Source organism: Somniosus microcephalus, chromosome 1, assembly GCF_052327205.1.
Source record: "Somniosus microcephalus isolate GS21.2 chromosome 1, FLI_Smic_1.0, whole genome shotgun sequence".
Taxonomy (NCBI): Eukaryota; Metazoa; Chordata; class Chondrichthyes; order Squaliformes; family Somniosidae; genus Somniosus; species Somniosus microcephalus.
Window position 1 is genome coordinate 223,898,549 of NC_140987.1, and position 25,154 is coordinate 223,923,702.

At 47.7% G+C, this 25,154-nt stretch overlaps 1 protein-coding gene across 1 annotated transcript in view; it reads left to right on the forward strand.

Moving 5' to 3' along the window:
• Window positions 1–24,577, forward strand: part of crhbp (corticotropin releasing hormone binding protein) — a 38,260-nt gene extending 13,683 nt beyond the window's left edge. The window contains exons 5-7 of the mRNA XM_086001766.1: window positions 17,019–17,161; window positions 19,869–19,986; window positions 21,751–24,577. Coding sequence (XP_085857892.1) covers window positions 17,019–17,161; window positions 19,869–19,986; window positions 21,751–21,908 — 419 coding nt within the window. The 3' untranslated portion in view covers window positions 21,909–24,577. The remainder of the gene's footprint in view (window positions 1–17,018; window positions 17,162–19,868; window positions 19,987–21,750) is intronic.
• Window positions 24,578–25,154: the final 577 nt, after the last annotated feature.

Here is a 25,154-nt window from a genome sequence, read left to right on the forward strand (position 1 = left end):
CTCTCTGTTTGAGAGTATTTCCTCTCACATTCTGTTAAACGACGACTTACATAGCATATTGGCACCTCTTGTCCCTGTTGGTCCTGAACTAGTACTGCGCCTAAACCTACAGGACTGGCATCTGCTATCACCTTGGTTGGTGCATCCTTATCAAAATATGCTAAAGTGCCGGCTCTGGCCAACTCTTCCTTGAGTGCACTGAATGACTGTCTCTGTTGTGATCCAAATTCAAATGGTGTGTCTTTTCTCGTCAGGCATCGCAGTGGCTCTGATAACGTTGCAAACTGCGGGATGAATCTGCTACTGTACCCAACGAGTCCCAAGAAACTCCTCACCTCTGTAGCATTCTCTGGTTCCCGAGCTTCTGCCACCGCTTGCACTCTCTCTGCTGTTGGTCCGATGCCCTTTTCAGGCAACAGGATTCCCATGAAAATCAATCGGTCCATGTTGAATTGGCACTTCTCTGAGTTTAGTGTCAGCCCACTTTCCATTAGTCTGGTCATGACAGCGTGCAGGCATCTGTCGTGTGTTTCCTGGTTGTGTGCATGCACGATAATGTCGTCTGAGATGTTTTCAACACCCTCTATTCCAGCTAAGGCATTAGCTGTCTCGTGCTGATATTGCTCACTAGCTGAAGATACACCGAATATCAGCCTCTTGTACCTGTATACTCCGTTATGTACTGCAAACGTTGTGATTTCTCGTGACTCGGGGGTCAGTTCTAGCTGGTGATAACCCCATTTCAGGTCTAGCTTACTAAACACCATCGAGACGTTCATACCTTGGAGTATCTCATCAACGGTGGGGATTGGATATCGTTCCCTCACTATTGCCTGGTTTGCTCGTCTCATGTCTAGGCATAACCTTATATCCTTATCCGCTTTTGGTACAATAACCACAGGATTTACTCATGGGGTGGGACCAGTTACAGGTTCGATAATGTCCATGTCCCTCAATTGTTTTATTTTGGCCTCTACTGCCCCCCTTAAGTTGAATGGTATACGCCTGAGTGGCTGGGCTACAGGCTTCACTTGTGGGTCGATATACAAACTGATCTGTTTTGTGTTCAGCCTTCCTACTCCCTGGAACACCTTTGGATACCGCTGTTCTAGTAGCTGTCTTACATCTACCACAGCTGAGACATCTGCGCCTATTTTTAAAACTCCCAGTTTCATGGCTGTCTCCCTTCCTAGCAACGGCTCTCCATGGCCTTTAACCACAATGAACTCCGCCTGCTCAGTTCTCTTACCTATTGTAATCCCACATGTGAATACACCTTTAACTGACAGTGGTCGGCTAGAAGCATAAGAGAATAACTTTCTCTCTGTCTTAGGGACATGTGACTGACACTTAATGTGTTCTGACTTTAATCCTTCCCATGTATTCTCATCTATCACATTACTAGTTGCACCCGAATCAATTAACATTCTCAGGATTACTCCCCCCACACAAAAGGTAAGTCTCTCTGTCACGTTATTTCCAGTAACAGCTAATGCAAAGTCATTTTGTTCCTCTACATTGTTCACACTGTGTTTCTTTGTACCCTTTGTGTGGCATACTTTGGAGAAATGATCCTTTCCCTTGCACTTATGACACGTTTGTCTGCGTGCTGGGCATTTCGGATCTCTGCCCATGTGGTCTGTGTGTCCACATCTGTAACGTTTCCTTTTGTTCCTATTGCCATTTCCCTTTGGTTTCTCTGTCGAGCTTTTTGCATAATACCCTCTTTTCTGTGTAACACGACGAACAGTATCTGTCTCCGCCTTCTCTGTACATGACATGGCTGACACCTGCTCCTCGACGTTTTCACATTGTGAGGCCAATTGTAACGTGTGGGCGAACGTTAGATCTTGCCCTTCCTCTAGCAATTTCCTCCGCACATAGGCTGACGTGCACCTACTCAGGATAGCGTCTCTTATTTGATTATCCGCAACCCCCCCAAAAGCACAGTCTTTAGCAGCCTGCCGCAAGCGAGTAGCAAATTGTTGCACAGTCTCACCTGCCTTCTGGGACAACTTATGAAAAGTCAGTCTAACAAATGCTGCATTGACCTGGGGCATGAAGTAGTGATTCAAAGCACTAACCGCCGCCGTGTAGTCTGCTGGCTCTCCTGTGTCCGGTAGAGTCGAAAAGATATCCTGGACATCTGGTCCTGCTAGGTGTAGAAGTAGAGCTCTTCTCCTCTGCTTTGTAGCAGCTGTAGCGGTATCGTCGATAATGAGTCCTTTGCCATCGGCATAAAGCTCAAAAGACATTAACCACCTCGTCCATCTTGGACCCAACGTGGCTGGCTCGGCGAAGCTGCAAAATTTTGAATGCCGGTCTTCTCCATCCTAGCTAACTAAAACTTGGGCAACTACCTATCTAAAATGATTCCTTTCGTTATCCTCGTCGCCAACATTGTATGAACGCATTAAAGCACAGAATCAGGCAGACAGGCTTACAACTACGGTGTTCACTTTATTGTGTAAAATGGCTGACTGCCGTTTTCCCGGGGGATTCCCATAATGCAATGCACATTACATTATCGTATTAACTGGTGTTAAACTCGCACATTACATTACCGTATTGCCTGGTGTCAAACTCGCAATCAATACACGACAGTGTGTGTGGTGGGGTGTGTGTGGGGTGTGTGTGGGGTGTGTGTGGGGTGTGTGTGTGGGGGGGGTGTGTGTGGGGGTGTGTATGTGGTGGGGTGTGTGTGGGGGGTGTGTGTGGGGTGTGTGTGGGGTGTGTGTGTGGGGGTGTGGGGGTGGTGGGGTGTGTGTGGTGTGGGGTGTGTGTGGTGTGGGGTGTGTGTGGTGTGTGGTGTGTGTGGTGTGGGGTGTGTGTGGTGTGGGGTGTGTGTGTGGTGAGGGTGTGTGTGTGGGGTGTGTGGGGTGTGTGTGTGGTGTGTGTGTGTGGGGTGTGTGTGTGGTGTGTGTGTGTGGGGTGTGTGTGTGTGTGGGGTGTGTGTGTGGGGGGGTGTGGGGGGTGTGTGTGTGTGGTGTGTGTGTGTGTGAGGTGTGTGTGGGGTGAGTGTGTGGTGTGTGTGTGTGGTGGGGTGTGTGTGTGTGAGGTGTGTGTGGGGTGAGTGTGTGGGGGGTGTGTGTGTGGGGTGTGTGTGTGGGGTGTGTGTGTGTGGGGGGGTGTGTGTGGGGGGTGTGTGTGGTGTGTGTGTGTGGGGTGTATGTGTGTGGGGTGTATGTGTGTGGGGTGTGTGTGTGAGGTGTGTGTGTGTGTGGAGTGTGTGTGCGGGGTGTGTGTGTGGGGTGTGTGTGGGGTGTGTGTGGTGTGTGTGTGTGGTGTGTGTGTGGGGTGTGTGTGGTGGGGTGTGTGTGTGGGGTGTTTGTGTGTGGGGTGTGTGTGTGGGGTGTATGTGTGTGGGGTGTATGTGTGTGGGGTGTGTGTGTGAGGTGTGTGTGTGTGTGGAGTGTGCGTGCGGGGTGTGTGTGTGGGGTGTGTGTGGGGTGTGTGTGGGGTGTGTGTGGTGTGTGTGTGTGGTGTGTGTGTGGGGTGTGTGTGTGGGGTGTGTGTGTGGTGTGTGTGTGTGTGGTGTGTGTGTGGGGTGTGTGTGTGGGGTGTGTGTGTGGGGTGTATGTGTGTGGGGTGTGTGTGTGTGGGGTGTGTGTGTGGTGGGGTGTGTGTGGTGGGGTGTGTGTGGTGGGGTGTGTGTGGTGGGGTGTGTGTGTTGGGGTGCGTTTGGTGGGGCGCATGCGTGTGGGACACGTGTGTGTGTGTGGGGTGTGTGTGGTGGGGTGTGTGTGCAGGGTGTGTGTGGGGTGTATGTGTGTGGGGTGTGTGTGTGTGGGGTGTGTGTGTGGGGTGTGTGTGGGGTGTGTGTGGTGTGTGTGTGTGGTGTGTGTGTGGGGTGTGTGTGTGGGGTGTGTGTGTGGGGTGTATGTGTGTGGTGTGTGTGTGTGTGGGGTGTGTGTGTGGTGTGTGTGTGTGGTGTGTGTGTGGGGTGTGTGTGTGGGGTGTGTGTGTGGGGTGTATGTGTGTGGGGTGTGTGTGTGTGGGGTGTGTGTGGGGTGTGTGTGTGGTGTGTGTGTGTGGGGTGTGTGTGTGGTGGGGTGTGTGTGGTGGGGTGTGTGTGGTGGGGTGTGTGTGGTGGGGTGTGTGTGTTGGGGCGCGTTTGGTGGGGCGCATGCATGTGGGACACGTGTGTGTGTGTGGGGTGTGTGTGGTGGGGTGTGTGTGCAGGGTGTGTGTGGGGTGTATGTGTGTGGGGTGTATGTGTGTGGGGTGTGTGTGCGGGGTGTGTGTGTGGGGTGTATGTGTGTGGGGTGTGGGTGCGGGGTGTTTGTGTGTGGGGTGTGTGGTGGGGCGTGTGTGTGGGGTGTGTGTGTGCGCTGTGTGTGTGGGGGTGTGTGTGTGGGGTGTGTGTGTGCGCTGTGTGTGTGGGGGTGTGTGTGTGGGGTGTGTGTGTGGGGTGTGTGTGTGTGTGGTGTGTGTGTGGGGTGTGTGTGTGGGGTGTGTGTGTTGGGGCGCGTGTGGTGGGGCGCGTTTGGTGGGCCGCATGCGTGTGGGACACGTGTGTGTGTGTGGGGTGTGTGTGGTGGGGTGTGTGTGTGGGGTGTGTGTGTGGGGTGTGTGTGTGGGGTGTGTGTGTTGGGGCGCGTGTGGTGGGGCGCGTTTGGTGGGCCGCATGCGTGTGGGACACGTGTGTGTGGTGGGGTGTGTGTGTGGGGTGTGTGTGTGGGGTGTGTGTGGGGTGTGTGTGGGGTGTGTGTGTGGGGTGTGTGTGTGTGGTGTGTGTGTGGGGTGTGTGTGTGTGGTGTGTGTGTGGGGTGTGTGTGTGGGGTGTGTGTGTGTGGTGTGTGTGTGGGGTGTGTGTGTGGGGTGTGTGTGTGGGGTGTGTGGTGGGGTGTGTGTGTTGGGGCGCGTGTGGTGGGGCGCGTTTGGTGGGGCGCATGCGTGTGGGACACGTGTGTGTGTGTTGGGTGTGAGGGGGTGTGTGTGTCGGGTGTGTGTGGGCTGTGTGTGTGGGGTGTGTGTGTGGGGTGTGTGTGTGGGGTGTGTGTGTGTGTGAGGGGGGGGTGTGTGTGGGGTGTGTGTGGTGGGGTGTGTGTGTGGTGGGGTGTGTGTGTGATGGGGTGTGTGTGTGTGTGGGGTGTGTGTGTGGTGGGGTGTGTGTGTGGTGGGGTGTGTGTGTGTGTGGGGTGTGTGTGTGGTGGGGTGTGTGTGTGATGGGGTGTGTGTGTGTGTGGGGTGTGTGTGTGGTGGTGTGTGTGTGTGGTGGGGTGTGTGTGTGGTGGGGTGTGTGTGTGATGGGGTGTGTGTGTGTGTGGGGTGTGTGTGTGGTGGTGTGTGTGTGTGGTGGGGTGTGTGTGTGGTGGTGTGTGTGTGGTGGTGTGTGTGTGTGGTGGGGTGTGTGTGTGGTGGGGTGTGTGTGTGTGGGGTGTGTGTGTGTGTGTGGTGGGGTGTGTGTGTGGTGGGGTGTGTGTGTGGTGGTGTGTGTGTGTGGTGGGGTGTGTGTGTGGTGGGGTGTGTGTGTGTGGGGTGTGTGTGTGTGTGTGGTGGGGTGTGTGTGTGGTGGGGTGTGTGTGTGATGGGGTGTGTGTGTGTGTGGGGTGTGTGTGTGGTGGGGTGTGTGTGTGGTGGGGTGTGTGTGTGTGGGGTGTGTGTGTGGTGGGGTGTGTGTGTGTGTGTGGTGGGGTGTGTGTGTGTGTGTGTGGGGTGTGTGTGTGGTGGGGTGTGTGTGTGTGTGTGGTGGCGTGTGTGTGTGGTGGGGTGTGTGTGTGGTGGGGTGTGTGTGTGTGTGGGGTGTGTGTGTGGTGGGGTGTGTGTGTGTGTGTGGTGGGGTGTGTGTGTGGTGGGGTGTGTGTGTGGTGGGGTGTGTGTGTGTGTGTGGTGGGGTGTGTGTGTGGTGGGGTGTGTGTGTGTGTGTGGGGTGTGTGTGTGGTGGGGTGTGTGTGTGTGTGTGGTGGGGTGTGTGTGTGGTGGGGTGTGTGTGTGGTGGGGTGTGTGTGTGTGTGGGGTGTGTGTGTGGTGGTGTGTGTGTGTGGTGGGGTGTGTGTGTGGTGGTGTGTGTGTGTGGTGGGGTGTGTGTGTGGTGGGGTGTGTGTGTGTGGTGGGGTGTGTGTGTGGTGGGGTGTGTGTGTGGTGGGGTGTGTGTGTGTGGTGGGGTGTGTGTGTGGTGGGGTGTGTGTGTGTGCTGTGTGTGTGTGGGGTGTGTGCTGCGGCAGGGGGCCGGGGTGGGGGGTTGTGGGGGAATGGTGTTACCACAGCCAAACCTGATCCTAGCAGCACCTTACTTCCACAGGCAAGTATTTTCCAACATGGGTCACTGGATAGCTAAGTAGTCGGAACCCTCGGTGATTTGTCTTTTATTTTTCCCCTTTCCGAGCCCATGATGCTAAGGCCAGTTATAACATCTCATTGCCATTCAAGCTGAGACTAACTAACTCAGCATAGCCCAGTGATTGAAATTTGGTAACTTTCTTAGTTCTTGCCATTAAAGCATCAAGTAGAGAACCGGGATGTTTAACTTGGTAGGGGTGTAAAACTGGCTATATTTGGATTGCTTGGCCACTATACGACCGTCTAATTTTCCTTTCCATTAAAGTCAAATATCACCCGCTTTACACCCCTGCTGAAGTTGAAAGTTCTGCCCAACTTGTCTGCATTCTTAAGAATGTACAAAATCTAAATCCTACATTAGATTTGAATTATGGTACCCCATTAGCCTGTGTGCCTAAATATTCACTCCCTCCACCATCGTGGCTGCAATGTGTTCTATCTACAGGATGCACTGCAGCAACTTACCAGGACTTCTTTAGTTCTAACATTCAACCTCCATCACCTAGAAGGACAAGGGCAGCAGGTGCATGGGAACACCATCACTTCCAAGTTCCCCTTCAAGCCACACACCATCTTGACTTGGGCATATATTGCCATTCCTTCATCGTCACTGTGTCAATATCATGGAACTCCCTACCTAACAGCAATGTGGGAGTTCATTCACCGCATGGATTGCACTGGTTCAAAGAAGGAAGCTCACCACCACCATCTCAAGGGCAACTACGGTTTGGACAATAAATGCTGGACTTACCAGCAACTTACCAGGGGTCAACTATTAGCTAATGGGCGCTTTTCAAACTTGAACACCATAAAAGTGTGGCTCAGTTGGTAGCACTCTTGCCCCTGAGTCAGCAGGTTGTGGGTTCAAGTCCCACCCCAGTGACACAAGCACATTAAATCTAGGCTGACACTCCAGTGCATTACTGAGGGAGCGCTGCACTGTCGGAGGTGCTGTCTTTCGGATGAGATGTTAAACTGAGGCCCCGTCTGCTCTCTCAGGTGGATGTAAAAGATCCCATGGCACTATTTTGAAGAAGAGTAGGGGAGTTCTCCCCGGTGTCCTGGCCATTATTTATCCCTCAATCAACATAACAAAAACAGATTATCTGGTCATTATCACATTGCGCTTTGTGGGAGCTTGCTGTGTGCATATTGGCTGCTGCGTTTCCCACATTACAACAGTGACTACATTCCAAAAGTACTTCACTGGCTGTGAAGCGCTTTGAGATGTCTGGTGGTCAGGAAAGACGCTATATAGAATGCAAGTCTTTCTTTCTTTTTACAAGGGGTTCATACCTCACCAAATCTGATAAAGTAACACATAAACCTAAAGTAGCACAACAAATTGCAGAGATGTGGGGATATGGAAGAAAAAGTTGCAGGGATATGGCGAAAGAGCAGGGGAGCGGGACTAAGTGGATTACTGTTCGAAAGAGCTGGCGCAGACTCGATGGGCCAAATGGCCTCCTTCTTTACTGTACTATTCTATGAAATGCCAACCAGAGACTAGCTCTGTGGGAAATTGTGGAAGCACATCCTAACGCTGCCATTGCTCCCCAGCGTTGAACCCCAGGATTACCCGTAAACCACACTATCAATCACACTCATGATCACAAAACATGCAATGAACGTGTAACAATATAATGTACGAAACCGCATTGCAACATGAGAACAATTGCAATATAAAAAATATATATATAATAGTCTTTTGAGAACATTTCAAGCATGAATAAGACAAACATGTAAAAGTGAGGAAGGGTTCCATTGACTAAACATAGCATATCCCTATGAAAAATTGTAGCAACTAGATTTTAGTCATATACCATAAATCACTGAATGGCATTATTAGACTAACATCAGTAGCACAGACAGCCACTGGGAGCTTTAAAAAATGTGCCCACATTAGTGTTTGATCATTCTGAACCCATTAGGTTATGGTAATGGACATGAATATTATACAGATTCATTTTGAAAAGTAATTTACCAGTATGCCATTAGCCTGACCCGCTACAAACATCTGATGTAATATTTTATAGTGGAGTTGCTAAATTATGTTTGTCTTAAAGAAAATCCTGAAAATGTTAAACTAAGCTGCAAAAATTGTACAGTATAATGCTTACATTTTGCCAAAATTTTTCATTTTGTTTATTATCGTAAAATAAAGACAATGCAAATTGAATGTCTAGCCAAGCTGGTGAGTATGGGCATCGAAATTATTATGTGTTGTGCCTGTTTTTCAGGCATTAAACAGGCGCAAAGTTCACCAAATCAGCAGTGGGACAACCTGTGCAGGCGTTACCTTACCTGATGGTCGCTGCTAGTGAGGCCGGTGGCCTGAAATTGATGTGTCCCCGTTAGGCTAGCTGCGCATGGAGGGGTGACTAGCGGCAGCTCGCCCCAACTATTCAGATGAGGCCCGAGGACCAATTTCTATCGATCCTCAGGCCTCTTGCTTTGGCTGCATGCCCCCTCTGCAGCATTGAGTCTGGACCCGAAAACTGGCCAGGACTGATTTCGAGCCCTATATCTTACTAAGAACTCAACTTTGGAAATTGATTGGCGATTAAATCATCATAAATGTCACTTGAAAACCAAGTGTTCTTTTTAAAACAATATGCTTTAACCAAAAGGTACAGTGGAGTTGCTAAATTATGTTTGAAGCAAAAACAAGCCTTCCAAGTATCTACCAGGTGTTCTAGTTAGTACAACAAGCACTTAGTATGGCTTCATGCACGATGTCTTTCAAGCATTATACAGCCATTAGTCTTTTTATGGTTATAGCTGAGCGAGTGCATTATCAGAATTGTATATCACCTCCTCAGACAGAAGTAACACAGCACACTGAACACTTGCATTAGAAAAAAATTCCGTAAGCAAATGCCATTCTAACAGTTATAATATACAGAACATAAAAATTAGAGCAGTCATTTATCCTTTCAAGATTGCAAACTATATTGGAGGAAAAATTCGGTATCGCCCCATTTGGAGCGCTAGTATTGGCGGTGCGCAAAGTTTAGTGCCAGGCGCAAATTATCGCCACCTCGAGCGATATTGGGTTGCAGCGCCCCTGTAGGTGATCGCGGCGCTAAATCAGGCGTTGCACGGTAGTCTTAAGGCGCTAACCCAGCAGCGCAAAGCAATTTCTCCGCGGGCGGGCGCAGCGCAGGTGCTGTCAATAATCGATTTCACCTAGACACGCTGGCGCCGGCCAGCTCTTAAAGGGGCGGATCGATTCTCATCTGCAGCCACACTCTGCACCTTGTAGGCCTCAAAATCGGCGGTTACCTATCTGTGGCGGCCAAAACTTCAAGGACATGGAGAGGGTCAGGGAGAGAGCGCAGCGCTCCAGCGAGGGGGCATTGGATGCTCTGGTTGGTGCGGTGGAGCGCCGGCGATCTGTGCTGTACCCGGAGAATGGCAGGAGGCCTAATCAGGCCGAATATCGCAGAGCTTGGAGGGAGGTTTCCCAAAGAGTCACCTCCAGCAGCGTGGTGCCCAGGACTCCTGTGCAATGCAGGAAGAAGTTCAACGACCTCACTCGGGTCGTTAGGGTGAGTGCCTTTTTCAGAATCATCTCCATCCCTCCATCTGCACCTCACTTTATGGCCAGAGGGTGCGCGAAGCCCCAATGGCCAGCTGTCATCCAGCACCCATGGCCCTTTCTGGAAACACACACGCACATTCAGCTCAGTGCATAATGTAAAGGCTATTCTACCCATGAGAGGCATGTGAACATCTATAATTATGGGGGAATTTAACTATCATATTAATTGGACAAATCAAATTGGGCAGGGCTGCCTTGAGGATGAGTTCATTGAGTGTATTAGGGATGGGTTTCTTGAGCAGTATGTAACTGAACCGACCAGGGGGCAAGCAACCTTAGATCTGGTCCTGTGTAACGAGACAGGATTAATTAAAAATGTCCTAGTAAAGGATCCCCTTGGAATGAGTGACCATAACATGGTTGAATTCCATATTCAATTAGAGGGTGAGAAGGTTGGATCTCAAACAAGCGTGCTGAGCTTGAATAAAGGAGACTATGAAGGTATGAGAGCGGAATTGAGTAGAGTGGATTGGGAAAATAGATTAAAGGGTAAGACGATACATGATCAGTGGTGTACATTTAAGGAGTTATTTTACAACTTGCAAAAAATATATATTCCACTGAGAAGAAAAGGGTGTAAAAGAAAAGACAGCCATCCGTGGCTAAGTAAAGAAATAAAGGATAGTATTCGACTAAAAACAAGGGCATATAAGGTAGCCAAATCTAGTGGGATGATAGAGGATTGGGAAAACTTTAAAAGACAGCAAAAAATAACAAAAAGATTGATTAAGAAAGGGAAGATAGATTATGAAAGTAAATTAGCAAAAAATATAAAAACAGATAGTAAGAGTTTTTATAGTTATATAAAAAGAAAAAGGGTGGCTAAAGTAAATGTTGGTCCCTTAGAGGATGAGACCGGGAAATTAATGGTGGGAAATATGGAGATGGCAAAAACACTGAATGAATATTTTATATCAGTCTTTACAGTAGAAGACACTAAGAATATCCCAACACTGGACAAACAGGGGGCTAAAGTGGGGGAGGAGCTAAACACGATCAAAATCACTAAGGAAGTGGTACTCGGTAAAATAATGGGACTCAAGGTGGATAAATCACCTGGACCTGATGGCTTACATCCTAGGGTCTTGAGGGAAGTGGCGGTAGGGATTGTGGATGCATTGGTAATAATTTTCCAAAACTCCCTGGACTCGGCAAAGGTCCCGGCAGACTGGAAAACTGCTAATGTAACACCCTTATTTAAAAAGGGCAGTAGACAGAAGGCTGGAAACTATAGACCGGTTAGCCTATCATCTGTGGTAGGTAAAATTTTGGAGTCCATTATTAAGGAGACAGTAACAGGACATTTGGATAATCATAATTTAATAGGACAAAGTCAGCATGGTTTTATGAAGGGGAAGTCATGTTTGACAAATTTGCTGGAGTTCTTTGAGGAAGTAACATATAGGGTGGATAAAGGGGAACCAGTGGACATAGTGTATTTAGACTTTCAAAAGGCATTTGACAAGGTGCCACACAAAAGATTATTGTTAAGATAAAAAATCACAGGATTGGGGGTAATATTCTGGCATGGATAGAGGGTTGGCTATCTAACAGAAGGCAGAGAGTTGGGATAAATGGTTCATTCTCAGACTGGCAATCAGTAACTAGTGGTGTTCCGCAGGGGTCAGTGCTGGGTCCCCAACTCTTTACAATCTATATTAACAATTTGGAGGAGGGGACCAAGTGTAACATATCAAAGTTTGCAGATGATACTAAGATGGGAGGGAAAATAGTGAGTGAGGAGGACATAAAAAACCTGCAAGGGGACATAGACAGGCTAAGTAAGTGGGCAGAGATTTGGCAGATGGAATACAATACTGGAAAGTATGAGGTTATGCACTTTGGCAGGAAAAATCGTAGAGCAAGTTATTATCTTAATGGCAAGAAACTGGAAAGTACTGAAGTACAAAGGGATCTGGGGGTCCTGGTGCATGAAACTCAAAAGGTTAGCATGCAGGTGCAGCAAGTGATTAAGAAGGCCAATGGAATGTTGGCTTTCATTGCTAGGGGGATAGAATATAAAAATAGGGAGGTATTGCTTCAGTTGCACAAGGTATTGGTGAGACCGCACCTGGAATACTGCGTACAGTTTTGGTGTCCATACTTAAGAAAGGACATACTTGCTCTCGAGTCAGTACAAAGAAGGTTCACTCGGTTAATCCCGGGAATGAGGGGATGGACATATGAGGAGAGGTTGAGTAGATTGGGACTCTACTCATTGGAGTTCAGAAGAATGAGAGGCGATCTTATTGAAACATATAAGATTGTGAAGGGGTTGGATCGGGTGGATGCGGGGAGGATGTTCCCGATGATGGGTGAAACTAGAACTAGGGGGCATAGTCTTAGAATAAGGGGCTGCTCTTTCAAAACTGAGATGAGGAGGAACTACTTCACTCAGAGGGTGGTAGGTCCATGGAATATGCTGCCCCAAATAGCTGTAGAAGCTACATCATTACATAAATTTAAAACAGAAATAGACAGTTTCCTAGAAGTAAAGGGAATTAAGGGTTACGGGGAGCGGGCAGGAATTTGGACATGAGTCTAGGTTCGGATCGGTCATGGCCCTGTGGTTAGCGGAGCGGGCCCAGGGGCCGTGTAGCCTGATCCTGCTCCTATTTCGTGTGTCTAATTCTGTTAGATTCAGGAGATGGTTCTGTGATAGTGGATTGGCGGTTAGGATCAGATCAGCCATGATCTTATTGAATGGCGGAGCAGGCTCGAGGGGCCGATTGGCCTACTCCTGCTCCTATTTCTTATGTTCTTATGTCAGCTCAGGGCAGCATAATGTAAGGGCTATTCTACCATGGGAGGCATGTGACGTCAGCTCAGGGCAGCATAATGTAAGTCTATTCTACCATGGGAGGCATGTGATGTCAGCTCAGGGCAGCATGTTTCATCACGCCCCGTCCTTTCTCTTGCAGGCCAAGCTGGCGAGCAACCACAGGCAGCAGCTTCGTACCGGAGGAGGCCGGCCTCACCTGCAGACCCTTACAGACCTTGAGGAGCGAGTCCACCAGACCGTTGCAAGCCGGATGAGTGGTCCCGCCGCCTCTGGAGCTGCCGATCCCATTGTGCACAGCGATGGTAAGGTCATCACCTTTTTGAACTCTCTCCTTCCACTTGTTCCCCCCACAAGCATGCTTTTTCACTTTGGACCCAAGTCAGAGCATTGCAGCACTCATGCATCCCTTGCTGCCACCCTGTCCTTTCGCTAAAGCCACTCTTCAACCTCCCTGCTTTCAGATGCTGCATCACCAGCTCGGGAGCCGGGCCCTCAAGCTGCCACTGCGACTGACTCGGGAGGCGACGAGCAGGAGGAAGCCGGACCATCCGTACCACCCTCAGGCGAGCCAGCCCATCTGCAGACTGGGGAGACTACTTCCCTGCAGGGGAGCGGGGGGGAATGCTCTGAGGAGGATGCAGCTCCAGGACCCAGCAGCCTGCAGCAATGCGAGGGGGGTGGGGAAGCTCGGGGGCCATCTCCCCGGAGGGCGAGTCGGGCCGCGAGTGCTGCTGCAGAGAGCGCAGAAGAGGTGCGTGCCCTTGCAGAAATGAGCACCCAGGCTGGGCTGAGGCACACTGAGCTTATGGCTGCAGTGGCAAGGATGCCTGAATCCATCGAGACACTGGCAAGGAGTGTCCAAGACTTCGGCGCAGCACAGGCAAGGAGTGTGCAGGACTTCGGGACAGTACTGGCAAGGATTGTCCAGGGCTTCACCGGAGCACTGGCATCTGCCACGCAAGTGCTGAGTGCTGCCACGCAGTCAGTCGCTGGTCTCATGCAGATGCAGATTGAGGCCACACGAGCACTGACTGCTGCCACCCTTGCTGGATCGGGCAGGATTACCCGGGGCCCTTGCAGCACCACAGCAGGCCAGCAATCTGTGCATCAGCCGATTGCTGCGCATGCTGCGGTGCTGCCCCGTCAGAGTGCCAGTGTGTCGGCCAACCAGGGAGCTGCTGTCCGCTCTCAGGATGACAGCATTCCTGATTGCACCACTGGCACGTCTCCACTGCAGCTGCCGCCACCTGTAGGACAGATTGCTTCCACCCATGCAGAGTTGGAGCAGTCAGCAGTCAGCAGCCGGGCCCTCCAGGCCCAGAGCTGGTCCAGGCCGTCCCTCAGGGGCATCTGCGCTTTCGGACAGTCAGCAGGCCTCCCCCAGCCTTGCTGCAGCCACTGGGGTCCCATTACGGAGGAGCTGCAGGGAGGGAAGGGGCCAATCTCGCAAGCAAAGCAGATCACCATCGAGGGGGAAAAAGTAGAAGGTGCTGCTGATACCTGTTATTTGTAGAATTCAAGGCCGAGGATGCTGGTCTGAATGTGAGTTATGTTTTGGTGAGTCTCCCGGGTGTGCGAGCCACTTATGTGTCAGGGTGTTTGCTTTGCTTTTTGTTGCCATTGCTTTGTCATGCAGGAAGGAAGCACATTTTGTAAAATAAACAACTTTCTTTATTTACAATGGCCATGTCTGCTCTTTACATACATTTTGCCCTTCGCCGGCTTTGGGGTATCAGAACGGTTCCATTCCTGTTCTTGGAATGGCAGCAAGCATTCCCTGAGAGGGGCCTAGAAGCGACTTGTGATAAGCCTCTGACGGACGGCCCTTCCAGTTTGTGCCTCCCTCCCGTTTTGGTCCTCCTCCTCCTCCTCCTCTGCTGGTGCTTCAATGTCTGGTGGCATTGGCTGGGTCCTGAGGATTGCCAGGTTATGCAGCATGCAACACACAACCACGAAGTGGGAGACTCGCTCAGGTGAGTACTGAAGGGCTCCTCCAGAATGTTCCAGACAGCGGAACCATTGCTTCAGCACGCCGATTGTGTGCTCAATAATGTTCCTGGTCGCTTGATGGCTCGCATTGTAGCGTTCTTCAGCAGGGGTGCTGGGCGAACGGAGCGGGGTCATCAGCCAGGGGCACAGAGGATAGCCCTTGTCCCCGAGAAGGCAGCCTCCTGGGTGAGCCGGGGCCTCGAAAAGGTCTGCCACAGAAGTCTGGCGCAGGATGAAGGCGTCGTGGCTGCTGCCTGGAAACTGGGCATTCACAGCGAGGATCAGCTGTCGGTGGTCACAGACCAGCTGTACATTCAAGGAATGGAACCCCTTGCGGTTGCGGAACTCCTCCGCATTCTCTACAGGCGCCCGCAAAGCCACATGCGCGCAGTCAATGGCGCCCTGCACCATGGGGAAGTCCGCTATTCTTGCGAAGCCCTCTGCGCGCTCCCGCTGCTTGTCCGGGGTCACTGGGAAGGAGATGTACTGCCGCCTCCTTTTAAAGAGGGCATTAGTCACTTGACGGATGCAGCAATGCACCGTGAACTGCGAGATGTTGGCTATGTCCCCAGTTGTGGCCTGAAAGGAGCCGCTTGCATAGAAGTTAAGCGCAACAGTGATCTTCACAGCCACCGACAGAGATGTCCTGCACCTTAGCTGAGGCTGCAGATCTGGCTGAAGCAGGTGGCACAGCTCAGTCACCACCTCCTTACTAAAGCGCAGCCTTCGGAAACACTGCTCCTCCGACATGTTCATATATGAAAATTGCTGTCGGAAAACCCTGGCAGCGTAAGGTCTCGTGTGGTGATGTCTGTTGGCCCTCCTCTGGCTGGCCATGCCTGCCCCTCTATCCCTGCATCTCTGTGCCTTGTCAAGATGATTCAGAAGCAGGACGTTCCCATCCAATGCAGCCCCCATATTAAGTGCGCACAGAAAGTTATGCCATTTGAGATGCTCACCAACAGCAAGGTGATGGTCAGAAGGCTGAAGTTCTTCTGCCAGCACTGGCTCAGTGTAGAAAGGGCTCTCTGTGTGCAGCTGAGCAACTCTCTGTATCTCTGTAAGAAGTTGTGGTCCAAAAATGGCTGCCGCTTTTATTCCACACCAGTCCCCTTTAAAGAACGCCCCCCCAGCCCGACAGTGACTGGGAAACGTTCCAAGTAAGCTGTCCTTATTAGCGCCAAGCGGAACGGAGGGGGGCGCCACTGAATTTCCAGTCCGGGGCACCCCAAAGGTGTTGCACACTGAAATGACGTCATGATCTGCGTGCGCCGGTGAGCGGGCGCTACAGTTTAGCGCCGGCGCTAAATGTCCGCTCAATATGGGGAGAGGCGCAGGGATCGCTGCGCCCGGGCGCTAGTTGGTTAGCGCCCCATTTGCCGGCCTCTTTAGGCGTTAATGGGTGGCGCAACCAACCGAACTTTTCCCCCATTAACTGTACATGCATGGTCATTAAATCCATCTAGAATTGTTTGAAGTAATTTGTTTTAAGGATAGTTTGAAAAATGTAATATGTGAGAATCAGAAATAATCCAGTGTTACAAGTGTACTAATAGGTATCATGCGGGAGAAATTCAAGTGCCAGCGCACTTTCAGAGAAGATTGGGTGCAGCAGATCACGACCCAAAGCTTGTCCCTGGAACGTTGATTTTTCACCCAAAGAATGGTCGCAACGATGCTCAATGCCTCCCCCTCACATATATCAACTGAGATGGAATATTACCCTAAAAAGGCTACACAACTTACCCATATTTGTTTGAAGGTTACATTTTATGCCTCATTCAATTGACTTTAGTTGAACTGTAAAACTGTAATTGGGAGTAGTGAACTTCAGTTTCTTTAGAACACTTTGGCCCAGGATTTATGCCCTTATGGAAGTGGGAGACCTCTTCAGCGTGGCAGGACATTTATTCGCCAAAGTGATGCATTCCTGATTTGGGCCAATTATCCAGGCCATTAACTTCTTGGTAGGCTACATGGACTGCACTAGATAGTCCGCCTGTACTGGGGACAGAATTACACTTTGTAGGCCTCCAAGCTAATGGCAAAATCTAGAATTTTTTTTAAAATTTGGGAATTTCCTCTCTGGCCTATGTAGTCAATTGACTTTAAGGGCTTTTTGGATTTTTTAAATTCAAAATCCTTCTGTCCACTCCTGTAGCAATGTTGGGTTCCAGGGGTGAACAGGTAGCCATGACATCCAGCATTGCTATGGCGCAGATGATGAAAAATACGCTCGCAAAAGAAAATAATGATGGAAAGAATCTTTGAAGCAAAGCTCCACTGCAGACCTTCAAGCGCTGAAGAATTTGTACTTTGTAGCTATTCTGGCTCTCAAATATTGTTTGTTCTTCCTCAAAGCTTGCAATGTGATTTCCCAGACTCCTGATGGAAGGTTCACGATGGTCATTCCCCATCAGAAGAGAAACTGCAGCTTTTCCATCATTTACCCAGCAGAAATCAAGATCTCTGATCTGACCCTGGGACACTTCAATTATCTGCAGGTAAAGATGATTCACAAAGGATTCTGGTTGGGTTGTAATGTCATGTCATTTATCACATTACATAATAATTTAGCACATATAACATTTATTTTTAAAATTATGATTTGAAGAGCATGCTGCTGGATCCTGCAAAATTGTAAGAATCTTACAGGTCAGGATGCTGCAGAATTTTGGATATGTTAGGGACAGAAGCAAATACATGAAAACACATTAAAGCTGCTCTCAAACCTTCCCGGGACTGACGAGAGCAAGAGTTTATAAAACTGCTTTCTCCAGATCGGAATAACGGATTGAAGCCTCCCCTTATGTCAACCAGGGATTGTAAGTTTAGGCTGTCTCAATCCTGGTCCTGCAAGGCGTGGGCCCAAAGCACAGAATCATCCCCAGTTTGGCACTAATTGCCATTAAGTTGCCAATCTCACTCCAGAGGTCACTGATAAGGGAAATAAAAATATGACACTCATGACTGTTTTCCTAAGGCTGGTTTTAGGGCATTATGTTGGGGTAGAATGGAGATAGTAGAGTAGAAATAGCTATAATCTGCTTATACCTGACAATACTCGACCTAGAGTGTTTGTTGCTAATACTTGGTGCAAAAAGTGGAAAATGTTCCATTTCTCAGTTTGATGAGCAAAAAATTCACACCCACGCAAAAAAAAGCAAATTGGAGAAAATTTAGCAAATTTCTGTGCATGAGTAAATGGAAATCATAACTCCTTTCACAAAATAATTGTTAATAGTCTAAAATAAGCCTATGTCACAAATCTGCAATGTATTAATTTTGTACAAATATAACCAAACCACCATTTGAATGTATCTTACTGCCCGGTTTCACTAATCATAGCTATATTAGTTGCAATCTACACTACATAATCCTTTACATAGAAATATTATATAGTCAATCTTCCACTCACACATACTAAAATTCAGCTCATCATCATACTGAAGGTAACTACTGAAAATGACAAGAGTCATTAGACACAGTGGGGGAATTTTAACCACATAAAACGGGTGGGTTGCGGTTGTGTAGGAGGTTAAAGTGTTAAAAAACAGAATCCTGCCCCCAACCCGCCCACTTCCGGTTTAAGTGGAGGTGGGCAGCCAACCCGCTCCCAGGAGGCAGATCGCCAATTTAAATATTATAATGAAGCTGGCGTGCCTCAAATTTAACTCTGGCTGTTCGGGTTTCCCAGGCCTTCGGGAGCACGCCAGCTAAAGTAAGGCTAGGACTGCTGGATCCAGTAGGTAAGTGCCTTTACACTTACCTCCTGGATCTAGCTTCCCTGCCTCACCCACCCCCCACGATCAGAGACCTCCCACAAGATCTCCGATCCCCCCCATGAGGCCTCCGATCACCTTCCCGGATTCCCCCCTCCAGCCCTGATACTTCTCTGGCCCCGATCTTCTCCTCCTCCCCGATGCTCCGGCCCCAGTGCTTCCCTCCTCCACAGTCCTCCGGCCCCGATGCTTCCCTCCTCCCCAGTCCTCCGGCCCCGATGCTTCCCTCCTCCCCAGTCCTCCGGCCCCGATGCTTCCCTCCTCCCCAGTCCTCCGGCCCCGATGCTTCCCTCCTCCCCAGTCCTCCGGCCCCGATGCTTCCCTCCTCCCCAGTCCTCCGGCCCCGATGCTTCCCTCCTCCCCAGTCCTCCGGCCCCGATGCTTCTCACCCATCCCCGCCCCCCCCCCCCGATGCTCCGGCCCCCGACCACCCCCTACCCAATCCCTCCTTCCGTCCTCTTTGCGGCCTAGTGCCGCAGGTCTACCCGCTAGCAGCCAGCCAGCCTCTCCATCTGGCTGGCTGCAGGTGGGAAACAGATCTTTGAATTGCTAAGGCCTGTGGGAAACCTGTTCTCCCGGGTTTCCCGACCACTTCCTAGCACCCCCCACTCCCAACCCGCCTTCCAGTTAAAATTCCAGCCAGTGTCATTCTCTGGCCAGTGAAAATGGATTTCTGCTCATGTGAGTTTGCATGCATACGCAAAGCTCAGCTCACCGACATCCAAACCTGCCTGGCTCCCCGCTAAAAAACAATTTTAAATTTAATCTTTAAATTATACTTCCGCTGGTGAGAAGCCAAAGCAGTGTGCCACAATCCCCTGAAGGTGGACTTGCTCCACTTTGATAAATTGAATTCAGGTGACTTTATATCTGAATAATACTTCACAGCTTGTGTTAGTGCAAAGCCAAAAACTGCTTCATATTTATGTAAGCTGTGTAGTATAGCTGGAATAGCGGAGACTGCTGTTTCAATACTGATAGAATCTTCACATCTATACCATCTCTATTCCCAGAGGAGCCTACCTGTAAACGTTCAGAAAATTGAACATGAACCTCCTACAGAAATGTCACACATCCCCTGACAGATATGACGTCTGGAACATGTTTCCAAGTTATACCCTGTGGGCTATAATGTGAAGTTTGATTTACATAATTCCACAATGGTGTCACCAGAGGAGAGTGACTTTGTATGGTTTTAGAACAAATACAGGATGGATTCATTTCATCAATGTAAACATTAACCAATACTGTATAAAGTTTTTCAATTAGAATTTACATTTTCAGTTAAAATTAACTGACTTGCCCAATATCTTTACCTTCTGTGAAATGTGGACTTGGGTAAATTATTTTGTTCTGTTTTGTGATATGCCCTCTATGGAGTACCGTATATGGAAGGGCTTCATGGATTTCCTTGTGTCTCCTCCATTAGATACCTGTTAAAAGCTGTGGTGGAGCAACTGATTTTGTGCAACTTTTGGGAGGGAATAGACTAGACCCCAGCAGGATGTACCCAGTGGCTGACATTTGCTACTCGTTCAGTGGACCAGGTGAGAGAGATTAATTCCATAAATCCAACCATCCACAGATGGCTCAAAAGTACAATTCAACTTAAAAAAAAAAAAATTCTATGTTTGGAAGGACTTTTTTTGAAGATATATATATATCGATATATTTCTGACTGTATATTTTACTGATTCATTTATTCATTAACAACTGCAATAATTACTTCTGTGCTGATCTTTTGGGATGTTTACTTGGATTTGCAGGGCTATAGTGAAAGAGCAGGGGAGTGGGACTAATTGGATATCTCTTTCAAAGAAGCATGATAGGCTGAATGGCCTCCTTCTGTGCTGTATGATTCTATGATGTCAAGCTTTTAAATTCAGTTTTGTCTAATCTCGAGTAATCTTTTCTGTCAGTATTTTAATTCCTTTTAGTTTATGTCTGCCTAGTGAATCTGGGATATGAGAGAGATTTTTGATCTAATGAATAAGTTGGATAGTTTTAGAATAATACTCATCTACAACAGTGATCACTGGTCATTGCTTCGAAAGTCATCATCTGTCTGTTTAACTAATAAGCATGTTTTTACAATACTCTGTCAGGTAATGGCAATCACATATCATCAAAAGCCAACAAAATGAAAGAAAGACTTGCATTTATATAGTGCCTTTCATGACCTCAGGACATCCCAAAGCACCCTACAGACAATGAAGTACTTTTGAAGTGTAGTCACTGTTGTAAATGGCACTGGTTATGCTGGAAGCCTGTGGCAATTTGGCAGCACAGGTGATAGAATCCCAGCCAGAAGGTTGTGAGTTGTCCCAGCCTTGTTGTCACTCATACTCAAATCAAATCAAATCAAATCAACTTTTATTGTCATTGTTAGTGCACAAGTGCAGTACAACGAAATGTAGGCTTGCGGCTCCCGAGAGTGTACAATTTGGATTAGGACACTTAAACATTTCAACATACATTTGTACATATATATTAGCATAAATATGACCATAATAAAGTGCATCGGCAGGCTTTAGTGTTTATTTGTGCTGGAATTGTGTTTATTTCAGCTGGAAAATTTTCATCAGTTCTCTTCTAGGCTGCCAGTCATTCTCTCAGGAGAAGAAAAATTGACATTATCCAATTTACCCATCTGAAGATTTCATTCCCTGCTGGCTTATCATCGGGTATAACTGACAACATTTGCAGGGACATCTGTAGCCCAGGCTGTCATGTTCCTCAGCCTCTGCTGCATATATAACAGTAAGCTTTTGTAGGGAAGATGTTTTTTAATGTAATGGGGAAGCAGGACAAAACATAACAGGTGTGAAAAAAACTGTAAAGTAAGTGAATATTCTGACTCCAATTTAATGCTGTTCAATTTTTTGACTAAAATCTTGGTACATCTTTTACCATAGTTACACTGTATGTTTGGTGTCAGTGTGAGGTAGTTTCTTGTACCAATGCAAGGCACATATTACAACTCAAGGGAATTGAATATATACTTGAAAAGGAAAGGTTTGCAGGCTATGGGGAAAGAGCAGGGGAGTGAGACTAATTGGATAGCTCTTTCAAACAGCCGGCACTGGCACAATAGGCCAAATGGCCTCCTTCTGTGCTGATTCTATTGAATAACTTTGCTTAACTTTAGATTGTGGGTGTTTGAATTATTGTTTAGACTGCCATACAATTCTTTCAAATCTTTCTGTGCTTCCAGGTAACCACTGCACTCAGATTCACAGCAGTTGCCTTTGATTCTTTTTAGTTCCAGTTGAAAGATATTTTTTTTTAAACTTAAAAATCTTTCATTACAGCACAAATGAAGATCGGCTGTGACAACACCGTGGTGCGCATTGTGTCCAGTGGCAAGTACATAAATCGCCTGACGTTTGAGTACCGCCAGCTGGGGCAGCACGAGTTGGATAAACAGAATGAAAATGGGGTTGAGGATTTCTGCTACCCTGCTGATTGAGTGGACCCCTCTGTGCAGATTCCTTTTACTCTCCGATTAAAGGATTAAAGCTGTGACACAACTGTAATTCTCTCAAAAATACATCATGGGATCTGTGGTGGGCGTCTGCTCCTCCTTTGTTAATTGATTTATTAGAACTTTGCCAGGTAGCTGCTGCTTTATCTTTCTGATTAATTGATGAACTCTGTGATGGGTTCCTGCTGCTTTGCCAGCCAATTAGTCAGCAAATGCCTAGTTAGATTAGCAGCCAGAATGTTCAATAGGCTGACAGAAAAATATTCCATTGCTTGCTAAGGCTTTATTTGATTCAATAGTGATGTCAAAATATACTGACTTTTACTTATTGTTTAGAAACAATTCGGTTACACCGGACCAGCAGCACTGTATAAAACACTTTGTGAGAAAATTAAATATTGTGTAAATAAAGATAATTAACAGCAATGTCTTTATTCTGTGCCATGTGCTGCACAGAGTGGCCATTTTCTTCTGTTCTGACAGAAAGTGAAAACTCAGTATATAGCTGGACAGTGTTAAAATCGCTCAGAGGAAGGAGCAGTATTCCCTCTTAAATTGTGTTCAAAGGCACTGCATTGATCAATAATAATGAGGTAAGAACATCATTTTTTCAGGGATCAAACTTAACTGAAAATTTCAAAAGCAAAGCACAATCATATTTAACCTATTGATTGCAAATACCGAAAGAGAGAATGGAAAGATTAGACAAGTGTTCTCCTTAACTTACTGATACAGCATTCCTATTTAGAGATTTAGCCATATCATTATATAATATTTAGTTGTAATTAAATCCTTTTTAATAAACCTTTAATGGCATGAGAATCAGTATATTCAAGTCTAATCATCTATATCTAACCCAAAGAAAAAAGGAAGTAATATAGACCGTCTATTTTTTTCAAACATACTACTGTTTTATTGACTATGAGTATCACTAGTCGTGACATCCTCTTTATACCCTGCAATTCATATTAAAGTTATTTTACTCCGTAAAACAGTTCAGGTCACAATATATTAACTCGAGCTGCAATCTAGCATGTTTTATGTGGCTTGATTCTACATCACTCAGTTTTTAAAGGTTCATTAGCCAATAGGTGAGCAGTGCAGATCTCAATTCACTTTCAATAATCTCTCTATTAATAGGAAATGCTGTATTAAAAATAGAAAGTGCAGAAAATGCATATCAAGTGAAAGGAAGTTATCCTTCTGTACTTGGAGTTATAACTGGATCAATTTAGCATCAAAATTACACTGCAGATATTATTGCATTAATTCTTAACTCTTAAAATAAACAATCTAACATCTCTGTTGAAATAGTGAACAGAGGAATATCTATATGAGAATATTGCAGTGTAATTTCTAAACTTTATAGCCTAAACATGTACTTGACATCTTGAGGGGAAACTGAACCTCGCATCTCCTGTTTTTCGGGCGTGAAACAGGTCCACAGCAAAGCAATTTGGAGTATAGGTCTCACGTGACCGCACCAGAAGGGTATCGGAGAACCCGGGGTACCTCACAGCAGCTGTTTCAGGAATGTCTGAAGCGCTATGACAGATTCCAGTGTTCAGCAACAAAAATGCACCTCCTCTTTAAGAAATGTAGGCTGCCTTTAAATACTTAATAATGCTATTTTCATGACCCCAATTAGGCGAGCTGCCAATGAACAGTGCTGGCAGACGAACTATTCAAAGTAAATGAGGCACCGGGACCAATTTCACTACTTAAAGGTTTCCATGTGTTCAGGCACAGACTGCGTGTGCTGCGCGGATTCTGTGATCAAATTTCTACCCTCTTGTGACTGTCACAATGCCAGTAGGTTTCACATAGGTCCATTACTCCTCTATCATTCTTCTTTTACAGTCCTCTTCACTTCGGAATTTTCATCAGCAAATTTAGAGATTTTGCTTCCTATACCCAAGTCAATATCAGCTAAATATACTGAAAACAAAAATGACCCCAGCATGACCCTTGGAATACACCACTTCCAACCCTTTCAAACATGCAGCATCTGATGGCTGATGTCTCAGCTTCCATTGCAGCACAAGCAGAAGCCACTTCCATCATGCAAGCTCAGCTTGTTGCCATGGAAGCACCGACTGTTGCCATCATGGCTGAGTTTACCAGTGTTGAAAGCGGTTTGCAGTGTGTCACAGCAGTCCAGCAGTCTGTCCTCTGGCAGATTACTAGGATTGCTGAGGCATCGCCCTGGGGGAGTGGCCTTGGCTCCATGGAGGACAAACCTGCTGTCTTCTCTCAAGATGACAACATTCGTACTCCTAGCCAGCCCAGACTGCTGCTGCCTATGCCGAGGTGGTGCAGTCCGAAGCAGGGCCTACTAGGCCCAGAGCTCCTCGAGGTCATCCTGCAAAGCCATCTGCAGTCTCCCCCCAATGAAAGTCAGCAGCCTTCCACCAACCATGCTGCAGCCATTGGGGTAGCACTGCGTAGAGGCATTAGGACAGGCAAAGGCACACGGAAGACAGGCACTAAGGGAATGCACAATGGTGATTAGTTTGTTTTGGAATATAATAGTAGATGAATAGTTGGATTGGAATGTTTGCTTTGTGGTGGCTTTTATTTCAGCATTGTGACCAAGAGGACACTGTCTTGTTTTGCACACTTTGTACAAAAATAATAAATTGCAGGACAACGGAGTATTACAGTTTAAACTCTTTTATGAAGCATCAGGTCTGTGATCTCAATCATACAGCACAGTGGGGACAAGATGGAGTTAAGACTCCTAGCCTGGGTCTTCCAAAATAATAGCAGTCCTTACAGATGCCTGCAGGCCAATGACAACTCAACATGTGATCACATGTGAATATAATAGGTATTCCTTAGAGATGCCTGCGGGCCAATGATAATTCAATATGCAAATATTACAGACACTGTGATGGTCAGTAACAGAGGGAAGGGATGGTGTGGGACTAATGTTGAAAGCGGAATCCTTGTGTTCACTGGTACTGCAGGCGGATTATTCGATCCCTGATATCCTGGCCGGAAAGGGGCTGTCTGGGTTGTCTCCTTCCTTCTGCTTCCTCCTCCTCTTCCATTTCCTCCTCTTTTGCTTGTTCCTCTTCCTCCTCCTCCTCCTCCTCCTGCTCCTGAGCTGGTGGCCATATCCCTGGTGGCAAGGGCTGTTCCCTCATGATGGCCAGGTTGTGGAGGATACCTCAGACCACCACGATTCAGGACACATGCTCCGGCGAGTACTGTAGGGCTCCTTCAGAA